This window comes from Dromiciops gliroides, chromosome 3 (assembly GCF_019393635.1).
Source record: "Dromiciops gliroides isolate mDroGli1 chromosome 3, mDroGli1.pri, whole genome shotgun sequence".
Taxonomy (NCBI): domain Eukaryota; kingdom Metazoa; phylum Chordata; class Mammalia; order Microbiotheria; family Microbiotheriidae; genus Dromiciops; species Dromiciops gliroides.
Genome location: NC_057863.1, coordinates 532,240,945 through 532,254,244, shown reverse-complemented (window position 1 = coordinate 532,254,244; position 13,300 = coordinate 532,240,945). Strand labels below are relative to the sequence as shown.

At 38.6% G+C, this 13,300-nt stretch overlaps 1 protein-coding gene across 1 annotated transcript in view; it reads left to right on the top strand.

Moving 5' to 3' along the window:
* Window positions 1-13,300, top strand: part of ARHGAP20 (Rho GTPase activating protein 20) — a 166,382-nt gene that overhangs the window by 95,415 nt on the left and 57,667 nt on the right. The window contains exons 5-7 of the mRNA XM_043996602.1: window positions 4,871-4,912; window positions 5,870-5,954; window positions 10,338-10,415. Coding sequence (XP_043852537.1) covers window positions 4,871-4,912; window positions 5,870-5,954; window positions 10,338-10,415 — 205 coding nt within the window. The remainder of the gene's footprint in view (window positions 1-4,870; window positions 4,913-5,869; window positions 5,955-10,337; window positions 10,416-13,300) is intronic.

Sequence of the window (13,300 nt, the reverse complement as noted above, 5' to 3'; positions counted from 1 at the left end):
AAGCAGCAGAAGTGGGATTTGGACCTAGGTCCTCTGAGTACAGTGCCAGCACACTCTGTGCCGTACCATATTATCCATCTTCATGTCTTCTTTGTCAAGAATCATGCCTTTTGCCCATGATATATGCTAGAGGTATGACCACTGGACAGTGCGGTACCTTAAATGGATACCCGGGGAAAGAGAATCTTCTGATAATGGGCTACTGCTAAGGTAGGGTACCATATGTGGATAGAAAGAGGGAAGGATAAACATCTACTCAAGAAGAAAGTGGGGTATTTGTGTGAGTGAAAGTTCCATCACTGGAAATCAACACACAGAAGCCCAATAATCACTTGTCAGGGATGCATTTGGTAGACTATTCTATACATAGAATTCTTTCACATTTTATGGGGGAGAGTAAAATATAAACTAACAAGTAGTATCCGATTTAATTTCTATGGAAGAGCATAAGATTATAATTTTGGCCTGAGTTCATATTAATTAAACTTTTTTAGGTCTTTGAAGACACTATTTGGCTGTATTTTCCCATATGAGTTTTTCATTAACATGTTTGAAGAACTGACAAAATAGCACTCCTCACTCAACGTTGTTACATATAGGATTCCACAAATGTAGACTTTATCTTTGGTGAGGTCTTCTGGGAATGGGTCATTGAGAGGGATTTAATAGAGGGTGCATGGTGTGGATGAATAAGCTGTAACTTATTGCCAATATGGAAAACATAAAAGTACGTGAGCCAAAAAAGCAGGTGAATGTTGGACGTGAAATGAGAGTGAAGTTAACCAATGGGCAGAATGTATGCTTCACTGGTACCCCTATGTGATGACAAGATACTTGGAAGAAAACCCCATATCACATTTGGTTCATCGTCAGTGCAGAATATATATGAGGACAAGAGGTAGATACTCAGTACCTGTGGAGAGAATGCCCACATTGATGAAGTCATAGTATCACTGTATTTAGTATATACAATGGTCATATGGGCATTTAGGTGACATAGTGAACAGAATGCCAGGTCTGGATTCCATAAGACTCATCTTCATGAGTTCAAATCTGGCTTCAGACACTTAATAGCTGTGTGACTCTGGGCAAATCACTTAACCCTGTTTCTTTCTCATATATAAAATGAGCTGGAGAAGGAAAGGACAAACCATTCCAATATCTTTACCTAGAAAACCCTAAAAGGGGTCACAAAGAGTCAGACATAACTGAAACAACAGTAATGGTCAAATGATTAATAGTGCAGCAATGTAATACCCATATATTAGTTTGAAGGCTTATCTAAATATCGTTAGATAGTTAGATGATCTGATGTGGTATCTCCAACCTGTGTTACAGAAAACCAGAGTTGTGACTCTTGTGTAGATGGATAGAGAATTATGCCTCAGAACTTAGTCATGAATTGAAATGGGGATAGATATGAATTCTATCTGCAACATCCCTGAACAAGTGATCATCTGGCCTCTGAATGCTTTCTTTCATTAATTGGGAACTCACTGTTTCACAAGGCACTCCATTTCTATTAAAGGACAGTTCTAATTATGAAGAAGCTCTTCCGTATTATCAACAGTGTTGCTTCCCTTTAAGTCCTAATGATTAGACATAGTTCTTAGAGGCCACATTAAGTACAAAAGGCCCTGGTTATCTGAATCCTCCCAGCAAAAATTAGTCCCCGTTCAAATATCCTTCCACCTTTACACTAGGTCTATCTCTTCATTAATGTCAAGTAAGTGATGGTGATATTCTCTTCATAAGAGAATTATTTGGATATCAAAGGATTAAGGGAGGCATTGGGGAAAATTAATGAAGAAGTGCAGTATTTGCAGTATTCCTAGTATTCAGTCCCCATTGTAAGTAAATTCATTTTTAGAGGAATCTTCTGGTTCTAATCACACTTAGACAATGACATTTTGTATAATGGGAAGTTTATTTCCTGCATTTCTCAGTATTTTAGAAATCCCTTGCTCCTCCAATTCAGAATTGAAAAATTATCATCTTTTAAGGGATTGTTAATTAGCTTACCTCCTATCTGACAGCATTCCCCTTAACTACCACTTTGACCTTGCCTGCCCAAAGTTCTGCCAAATCCATTAAAGAGTACTCAGTGTGCCCTCCCAAAAACCATCTGCTGAAAGCTAAGGGCCTTCTAACAAAAACTCCAGCTAGTAAATCAGTAAATTAAGTAAATCAATTAAATTGACTTTTTCAACGTTTATTTGGGGAAAATGCATTTATTTCTCTTAGGTTAAAGTGATTTTTTTAAAAAAAGCTTTAAGTGGAGAATGAGCTGTATGAATCTATGGTTCCTTTAATAATTAAATGCAATTATTTATTTTCACTAGGGAGAAACAGGATGAAGAAGCCCATTGTTTTATACAGTGTTGGCAAGACAATTAAATCTGGACTAGATTCTCTTTCACAGTGAAGCAAAGGGAACATTGACATGATGGTGAAAAACTGTGGATGATCTCCCATTTGTGCTTCTGGGAAATTCTTTTATCCATTTCAGGGGTATGGAGTTGTACCAGGGCTTTGATTTTCACCCAACAGATCAAAGTATTTATTGACTGGTTGTCAGGGATTACAAATAAACAAATGAGAATTTATTTTAAAAACTATATAAAAAGAATAATTTTTGATTGAATACAAGTCCCATTGGGATTTCTTTTCAAATAAAGAAATTTGTGAACCTGACATTTTTTTGATGGAGGTCTTTCCTAATAAACAGTAAGACTTGATCTAAAGAATGCATTCCTTCCATAATCAAATCTCCTGTTGAGGAAAAAGTAGATACCTCAAAAGAGTATAAGGAATTATGAAAGAGGAAAGGTGTACATATGAAGATTTTAAAAAGATATAGAGCTTTGGGGCAGCTAGGTGGCACAGTGGATAAAGCACTGGCCTTGGATTCAGGAGGACCTGAGTTCAAATCCAGCCTCAGACACTTGACATTTACTAGCTGTGTGACCCTGGGCAAGTCACTTAACCCTCATTGCCCCCCCCCCAAAAAAAAAGATATAGAGCTTTATGACAGTCAACCGAGGAAGATTATTTAGAAGAAAACTTGCTAAGCAACACTGATGCAAACAAATTATAAATGTTTATTAAAACATTTTTCCTGGAAGAGGAAAAAGAAACAACAGGAGTTTCCAGTTCCTCTAAGTGATTTCTCTGTACACATATGAACAACCAATTGAAAGTGCCAGTGAAATATCAGTAGAACCATGAAAGGCTGAATATAAGATTCTTTCATCTTCACTTATGTCCTCAACATAGGCATGCCTAAGATAGAGATTATTAAGCAAGAATGATTTAGCTGCTAACATGTACAATGAGAGGATTGTGAGAGTATATGGACTCAGAGTCTTAAAGGTTCTAGGAAATGAATGAACAGGAGGAGGTTAATAAATACAACAGGAGTTGTCACCATTAAACAACAACACAAAAAAGAATTGTGCTTTCCCCCAATTTAAGTTTTCTATACAAAAATTTTCATACAAATTTTAAATCTGTTAGTATACCAGTATCTCACTATCATACCATTCACTGTGGAACAGAAGACAGTAAAAGATGAAATTGTCTTGAATATTATCCAAGGGGCTCTAGCTTAGTCAAAATACCAGATTAATGATAATCAGACCATACGTCTGTATAGGGCTTTAGAGGTTTTCAAAACCTTTTTTCGTATCATGTTAAGTAGAGTGACCTAAAAGTCGTAGTTCATTTTTTGTTGTTTTTGTGGGGCAATGAGTATTAAGTGACTTGCCCAGGGTCACACAGCTAGTAAGTGTCAAGTGTCTGAGGCCAGATTTGAACTCAGGTCCTCCTGAATCCAGGGCTGGTGCTTTATCCACTGTGCCACCTAGCTGCCCCAGTCTTAGTTCATTTTTAAGCCTAAAACTTAAAATCTCACCCAGACTTGTGGGATATGTGTATAATACAAAATCAGATTTGTAGGCACTAAATTTTAATTCTTCCCTCTAGAACAACAACTCAACAGAAGAAGGTTTAGCAAAGGATCGCTGTCCATCAGGGTATACTTGAACACTTCAGGGGATTTCATTGATGTGGTTAACCTAACTGTGTAGCTCATTCCCCATCCACACTTTCTTATTCTGTAGGACTCTTACCCATGAAGGCTTCCTATAGGTGACTGAACATTTCTTGGTTATTGGTATAATACTCAGGCTGTATATCTGTTAATTCTCACTCTTGCCACATGACTGACCCACCTCCTTTTCTAGTCCTATTTTTCATTTTTGATGATTTTTTGATACTTCTGACCCATGATTTAGTAACATGCTATAGCCTACTTTCTCCTACATATTTTTCCACTGTCCTTTGGGATATCTGATTGGTGTTTGGGGTATCTGATTGGATAACAAATTGGTGTTATAGGATTTTGCAACTGTTTACCATCTCCAGAAGAACTTTATTACTATGTGGGATAAAATTGTGGCTACTCATATAACTGATCAAATTTACAGGGCCTAGTCCAAGAGATTTTTTTTTTTTGAAGGGGCAATTGGGGTTAAGTGACTTGCCCAGGGTCACACAGCTAGTAAGTGTTAAGTGTCTGAGGCCGGATTTGAACTCAGGTCCTCCTGAATCCAGGGCCGATGCTTTACCCACTGCACCACCTAGCTGCCCCTCAAGAGATTTTTATAGGGCACAGTTTCACTCATCAGGAAGTCCCACACTTGGAATCCCTCTCTTTGGCTCTGGAATCGGTGATATTCTAGCTTATTTATATTCATTTGTGTGTCAGAATTTACTGACTTGGCATTTTCGAGTGGATTGGGGATTATAGATATGTAAAAAGTAAGATTTGATTTCATTTGACTTTTGTTTCCATTTTCTTTGATTATAGTTCTTCAGAACAAAAGGACAAGTGGCTTTCTCTTCTGCAGAGGTATTTTAACAGTATCTTGATTTTGATTTGAAGCTTCATTTTCTTATAATAGAATAAATAAATTCCCCCTGCCCCCAAAGATTATATTTAAAAAGGTTTTTTTTCCTTTGGTGGAAATGGTTAGACTGACTGTAGTAAGCTATTAACCTCATTACATATTAGGAATAATCATGTAGAGTTAATTGATGTTTTCCTTTTATATCCATATATGTAGCCATACTTACATGCATAAGTTTTCTTGGAAGAATGTTGACTTTTTAGAGCAAAACAATCAGCTAAGATCTTTCCCCTTTTTGTCCACCACTGTACTTAAACGTTTGCCACATTCTCATTAATATGAATCATTATTCTCTTAAGGTAAAATTTAGTGATTTCCCACAAAAACTTGGGCACTGTATTTTGTCCCATCCAAATCAAGTTAAATCATCATTGTCCATACTCTCAGGGAGCTTACAGTCTAATTTTTTTTCTTGCTTGCTTTAAAATAATAGTTGTCGTAGACATGCCTATTATCTCCAGAAAGTGATGTCTAAGAATTGATCTGCTGAAGAGTTACAGAATATGCAAATATAAATTATGGCATTCCTTCTTATTTACCAATACTATGCTGAATCCAAGTGGAAATAGAGAATACTGCAGAAGTCTGAGATAGTGAGGAACAAAGACCATAAATCAAAACTGATTGCCCAAGATGTGTTTTCCAGGCGTCAGGCCTATTTGTTTCACTTGATCACAGCCATGCCTTGTTTTAACAAAGATTGCCCATTTGTTTGTATTTCTTAGGCCCATGTTTATGTCATCAGATTTTTTATTTGCTCTTTTGCCTTATGATTGATTTGGATTCTTAATAACATTAGTGTTTCCATAAATGTTAAAAAGATAGTTTAATTAGAAATATGCCATTACCTAAATCCATATGATTTATTGGTCTGTTTATTTGTGTTTGCATTTGATTAGATATATTGACCAACAAAAGGAGAAGGACCATCCAAAGAGCATTCCCCTTAAAATCTTTGCAAAGGACATTGGCAATTGTGCTTACGTAAGTGTTTTTCTAAGTCAACAAATTTAATTCCAAGTCAGAGGAAATGAAAGAGCACAAGAAACACCAGGGGTGGTAGAGGAAGGGAGAAGACATTGAGAAATTACTATGTGGGGAGAAACCCCCTCTCTCTATGTAAAATGCAAATTCTACAGAGTACAGAGTAGTGAGAAATCCATGTTAATTACAAGTCTTTGACATCTTTAAGAGAGTATATTTCAGAATATCCAAGGAAATATTTGTCTTGTATGTCTCTCCTCCTCTCTTCCTCCCTCTGGCCTAAATGCTTCACTGGCCTCTCTCAGAAGCAGCTGCAGGGTCATGCTGCTGCCTTGACTAAAGAAAGTCATTTCCCCAAAGAGATATTTCCTATTGATAATAAACAGTCTCCTTTCTCTGAACTGTCATTTCTTAAATATGGGACCTTCCAGTTTATAAAAGATCAGCCTTCATTCTGTGAAGTCAAAAGATGACAACCTCACTCCCAAACCCTCCCCCCAGCCCCACCACTGGCACATGAGTGGGCTATAACAAGGCTCATTGTTATAGTAGAGTAGTAGATTTCCATGTTCTTCTTTCTCCTCCCCCCCCACCCCCTACCAAAAGGATATTTTTGTCTTACATTGGCCAAATTAGGAGAGTTTTAAGTCTCCATTATCGTGTGTTAACTCGGTGTCCTAAAATTGTGGTGCAGTAGCAATGATGTTATCAGTGGTCAAAGATAAAGACTTCATTTTCTGAATTTCTAAAAATGACGCTGTGGTCTCTCATAGGCTATAACAGCTGTAGAACACGGGGAATTGTGCTGTTGTTATGTGAGAAAACTATGTAGTGCAAAACAGTTATGTTCCAGCCAAAGCAAAAGTTTCGCAAATGTTCTGACCTATTCCTGAGTGCCAGATGTCACTGCTTCAAGGAAATGCTTGACTTTTTTATGTTATGCGAACTCAGTGATCTCCTGTTGCAGAGTCTTCTCTTGTCTTCCTCCTTTGCTTTAGTTGCAGTGAAAATCTGTTACTTTCAAGGTGTTTGTGGAAGATCACTGAGTTCATTCTTTTAAAGAAAAAAGTGTGTGTGTGTGTGTATGTATGTGTACAAGTATATGTACATAGGCATATGTCTTCAGCTTTTTACTGTAGGAAAGATTGGTGGCCATTAAAAGTCTGATGTTGTACATTGAAATCGAGAAGGCAAGGAAGGTAGAAATGGAGACAAGGCTATTTTCCTGTGAAAGCAAGAATGGCAGAGTAAGGAAGTAACCCTCTGCAGTCCTTCCTAATTCTTCTCTAAACAACTTGAAAACCACCTCAGAAGTGATCTGGGAGTAGGGAAGCAGCCTACCAGCCCATCAGGAAAGGTCTGTCTCACTGGGGTGGGTGGGGAGGAAAGTCCAAGAACAGCAGCAGCAACAGCCAGCCTCATAGCAGGGGACGTGAAGCAAGGCTCCAAGTCTGAGGCAATCCACCAGTGAGGCTTCACCTTCTTGCAAACCATCAGCCCCTTAAACAAGAGAGCAGTCTATAAAGCTCATCATAGCCCACCTCACCTCACTCTCAGCACAAGCCACCAGGGAGGCTTGGTGCTATTGCTGACCAGTGGTGAAGCCCACATGGGGTGGGTGGGAGGGAGGATGGCCAACAGCAAGACCCTGCCTTGGGGCTATCCAGTAGAGGGATCCTGTTTCCATAGCAACCCAGCAGCAAAGCCTACCGCTGGAGCAGACCAGCAACAAGATCTTTCCTCCAGGGCCAGCCACCAGAAAGACACTGTTGTCAGACCACGCCAGCAGCAAGGCCCCACTCCTGGAGCAAGGTAGCAGCTAAACCCCATCAGGGGAGGCCAACAGGGAAGGTAAACACCCCAAGTACAAGCCAGAAGGGAAGACTACCTTCCAGTGAAAGCCAGCAGTAAGACCCAGAGCCCCATCACAAAAAGCTTGGGAAGGTACAAGACCAAATAAAAACTGGCTCTCATATAAAAACCAAATGACCAAAAAAAAAGGGGGGGGGGGGGCGGAAAAGAGAGCAAAAAATAACAAAAAAAGAACTTGACTATAGAAAGATACCATGGTAATAGGGAGGATCTAGATATACTTAGAAGAGGACAATAGTGTCAAAAGGGCTCCATGTGAAGCCAAAAATATAGTATGGTCTCAGGCCCAAAAAGAATTACTGAAAGAGGGGCAGCTAGGTGGCGCAGTGGATAGAGCACCGGCCCTGGAGTCAGGACTACCTGAGTTCAAATCCGGCCTCAGATACTTAACACTTACTAGCTGTGTGACCCTGGGCAAGTCACTTAACCCCAATTGCCTCACTAAAAAAAAAAAAAAAAAGAATTACTGAAAGAGCTTTAAAAAGTAAATTAGAGAAGGAGAAAAAATGGGAAAAGAAATGAGAGTAATGCAAGAGAATCATGAAAAAAGAGTCAATAGCATGGGAAAAGATATGCAAAATTTACCAAGTAAAACTACTCCCTAAAACCTGGTATTAGCTAAGTGGGGAAAAAGAAGCATAAAGTCTAATTGAAAAAAAATATTTCCTTAAAAATTAGAATTGAGCAAGTGGAAGCTAATGATTCTGAGACATCAAGATACAATGAAACAAAATCAAAATAGTAAAGAAGGAGGATAAAGAAGAGGAGGAGGAGGAACAAGAAGAAAAAGTAGTAGTAGTGAAATTTCTCATAAGAGAAATAAATGACCTAAAAAATAGATACAGGAGAGATAATTTAAGAATTACTGGACTACCTAAAAGCCATGATCTAGAAAACAAACAAGCAACCTGGACAACATCTTTCCAGAAATTATCAAAGAAAACTGCCCTGATATATTAGAACCAGAGGGCAAAATAGAAATCCACCAATCATTGCCTGAAAGAGATCTCAAAATGAAAACTCCCAGGAATATCATAGCCAAATTCCAGAATTCACATGTGAAGGAGAAAATACTGCAAGTAGCCATAAAGAAACAATTCAGATATCATGGAGCTGCAGTCAGGATTACACAGGATTTAGCAGCTTCCACATTTAAGAATTGGAGGGCTTGTAACATGATATACCAGAGGGCAAATGTTAAGATTACAATCAAGAATCAGCTACACAGCAGATCTGAATGTCATCACTGGGGCTGGGAGGATGGATATTTAATGAAATAGAGGAAGTTCAAGCATTCCTAAAGAGGCATGAAAGAGCTATTATAATGGAGGGGAAGATGGGGTGGGGGGTGGGGCCAAAGCTTAAACCTTACTCATCATAATTAGCTCAAGGAGGGAATGACATAAACCTTCAGTTGGATACAGAAATCTACCGTAACCTATAAGGGAACAAAAAGGAATGGGGATAACAGAACGGGTAGGGGGAACTGATAAAAAGGAGGGTAGTTTAGAGAAGGTGGTGATCACAAGTAAAATACTTGTGAGGAGGGAATGAGTTGGGGGGATAATAAGGGGAGGGGAGGATAAACAAGGGAGAAGCATTGAGAAAAATAGTTTTCATAATGACAAGTGTGAATGGGCTGAACTTGCTCATAAAATTTAAACAGCAGAATGGATTAAAAACCAGAATCCTATAATATGTTGTTTACAATGAACACATTTGAAGCAGAGAGATTCACACAAGTTAAAGGTAAGGGGCTGGAACAGAATCTATTAAGCTTCAACTGAAACAAAGCAGGGTTAGCGATCATGATCTCAGACAAAGCAAAATCAAAAGTAAATCTGATTAAAAGAGATAAGAAAGGAAACTATATAGAAACTACAAAATGTTCCATGAAAACTCTGCTCACTCAGGAGAGACATGAAAAGCTCTGTAGCTTTTCCCATCTTCATCACAACTAACTCCCTGGACTCTTCCTCAAATTTCTTGTTCATATGCTTGAGGAAGCAAACAGAATTTCTCTCTCAAACTACTGTGATTCACACATTCTCTGTTTTAGGGGAGATAAATGCTTTCACCTATATGGGTGGTGTCAAATTCAAATAGAATAGGGGCCATTAAACTATATTTAAACATCCCAACTGACTGCATATTGACTTAGAAAACAACATATTAACTTTACCTGTGTTCTATTATATGTATGTTTATTTTATTACATATTTCCCAACTACATTTTAATATTCTTTAGGCTTTGACTCTCATGGTCTAGAGGACCAGCCTACCTACCTTACCCCCAGTTAGGCTCCAAGACATTACATAAAGGAGTGAAACTGGATGAAAAATAATGTCAAAGAATTTCTGTCATATGCTCTGTTTATAATGATGTCAGTGCTTTTGAAAGCTAGGTTTGTCCTTAAAATGTAAGTGATCCAGTGTTGACTATAATTGGTTTATCTTCTTTTAAATCTTTATCCTCATGATTTTTTTGTCATTTCTCTCTCTCTTCTGCAGTCCAAAACAATAACAATCACGAATACCGATACAGTGAATAAAGTCATCACCATGGCCCTGCCAATGCTAGGGATAAATGTAAGTTCATTAGGCTTTCTCATGCTTGTGTCATTTGATGCCTGTCTATAAAGGATCTCTAAATCTACCCAGAATACAACCTTTTTTCAAGCAGGTCGTTATTTGGTGCAAATTCAAGTCAAATTACATTCCTTAAAACAGAAAAATTGAAAACAGTGAAAGCTGAAATATCACAATTCTTCTATAACTTGAGTGTTGATTTAGTTACGAATGTTAGTGTTATGAGGTCATTGATTTAGAGTTGTTAGAGACCTCAGATGTTAGAGGTCATCTTACCCAACAACCCTCAGTATAGAAGTGAAGAAATGAAGCATTTAACTGATTTGTCCAAAGTCAAATGAGCAGCAAGGGGACGCTGATGAATATTTAAATATAAATTGTAGTCTAATGCAACTGAATTAAAACTAGGACCTGCTAATAAAATTATGGCTTCTTTGTTCTGTATATTTCATATTTTGTGATATGACATTCTCTAATTTGAGTCTCAGTGTTGTTCTAGCATAAAATCCCATGAATCTTGGGTTCATGCCCATTTTCCAGATTGGGAAATTTAAATGCAATAGTAAATTAGGAGGGCACTTTCAAATAGAATTCAGATTTCTACATTCTGAATCCTTTACCCTAGTCAGTAAACATTTTACTGTCTAGATGTTCATAGCAGTAGAATTTATTTTTTGCCTTAAGTTGGAGCAGTCTGTGTCTAATAAATTAGTCTTTGCATCCTGATATTTGAAAGCATGCCTTGGGTTTTTTAGGTGTTTTGAGGCTTTGTATCCAGGGAAGTGTGAAAAATGTGACATCTCAGGCAATGTGAGCAGGCCATTCTTCCTCTTAAAATCCACCCCACACATCTCCTTCTGGCCTAGTGCCATCTGGTTCTTCAGTGAAAGCTCAATCAAGATCATACTTCCCTCCAGAATTTTTTGTTTCCTCCCCCAAAGACCTCTTCCTTAGTGGATTGTTCTTTTTTCAGCTCCAGGGAAACAGGGAGCTTTCTCCTGACTTTCACAATTCCAGATGATTTTCTGGAATGCTCAGTCCTTCCCCAAAGTAGACCAGTCAGTACCCACCAGCTTTGTATCAAAAAAGCATCTCTAAACTCTTAATTGTGCATATGACCATTTGTAAGGTGGGCAAGGGGAATGAAATGAGTAAGCATTTATATAGCATCTAGTACACATCAGACACAGTGCTTTACAGCTATTATATGATCCTCAAAAGAAACCTCAGCGGTATTATGCCCATCTCACAGTTGAAGAAAGCAAGGCAGACAGAGGTTAAGTTACTTGCCCAGGGTCACACAGCTAGTAAGTATCTAAGTTTGGATTTGAACTCAGGTCTTCCTGACTCCAGCCCCAACATTATCCACTGTACTATCTCACTGCCTCTTCCTCTTCCACTTGGATAAACTGGCCCAGGAAAAAAAAAAAAGAAGGCATAAACAAAAGAAAAATATAATAAGCAAGTTCTTAAAAAGGAGCTTTAGAAAACAGTCCATGTATTTGACTGTTACCTCAGAAACCAGTCTGTTCCAAAAGAGACATTTGGGCACATCACTGAGTGCAGCCAAACTTGTCGGGGTTGTCCAGACAGCCCAGCATTGCCATCCTTACTTCAGCCTGGGCTCTGGGAAATACCATGAAATTTTCACCACCCAGTGGTTGATCGACTCAAGCTCTTTCCGAAGCCAACATTTTCCTAGTGCTCTCATGAACCACTATCATGCAGCTGCTCTCTCATCACAACGGTTATTGTGAGCCCAGACTGCAACAACATTAAGTGGTCAGAGACCAAGTGTTGATTTTTAGGGGTAAAGATCTTGAACCAAAGAAAAAACGGGTTGTTCTCAGGAGCAGGAGCTTCTTCAGTGCTGGCTCCTCAGCCCAGCTATTCACAAGACGACACCAGATGACTGCTCTGCTGATTACTACTACTTTGGGCTTAATGCTAAGAAACATTTCTGCAAAACCTACAAGGGAACCAGACTTCTTCCTTTCCCCTTAGGAATATTCCATAACTTGTTAGTCCCTGTAACATCCCTTCTTAGATATCTTGGATATCTTGTGATTGCTTAAAGACAATCATAGCCATTATAGGGCATAATGAAAGACTACTTCTTGTAGTGAGGCATTTAAATGTAGGAGGCCTTGATGGGGTGTGGGGGGTGGAGTGTTCTCTTAAGCTGAGATCATTGAAATGTTAGAGACTGGGGGAAATGACTCCCTTTTCTTTTAGATCATATATTAGGTCCCCTTGTGTTTTCCAGAGATATTGATTAACTTTGAATACTCCCTAGGACAGCTCTCAGCACTGATCAGCTGGGAGAGCACAGGCATGCAAATGTACACACACAAAGCATAAAAGTTCAGGTATCTGCATTTTAGGTTTTGAGTCCTAGCATGTAAAGACTATCTTGACTTTATTTATTTATTTATTGCCAAATAGGTACAATGCAGTAGAATTTGGCATCAGAATACTTGGGTTCAGATTTTACCTCTATTACTCACCAGCTATGTGACCTTTAGCAAGTAATATAACCTCTTCGGGCCATAATGTCCTTATTTGTTTAAAAAAAAATATGAAGAGCAACTAGGTGGTGCAGTGGATAGAATGCCAGACTTGGAGTTGGGAAACACTTATCTTCATGTGTTCAATTCTGGCCTCAGACACTTATTAGCTGTATGACCTTGGACAAGTTAACGCAACCCTGCTTGCCTCAGTTTCCCTATCTGTAAAATGACCTGGATATGACAAACTACTCCAGTATCTTTGCCAAGAAGACCCCAAGTGGGGTCATAGAGAGTAGGGCATGACTGAAAATGACTCAAGAACAACAACAATAACTAGAGCCTTGGACTAGATTGACTATGCGCCCCCACCCCACC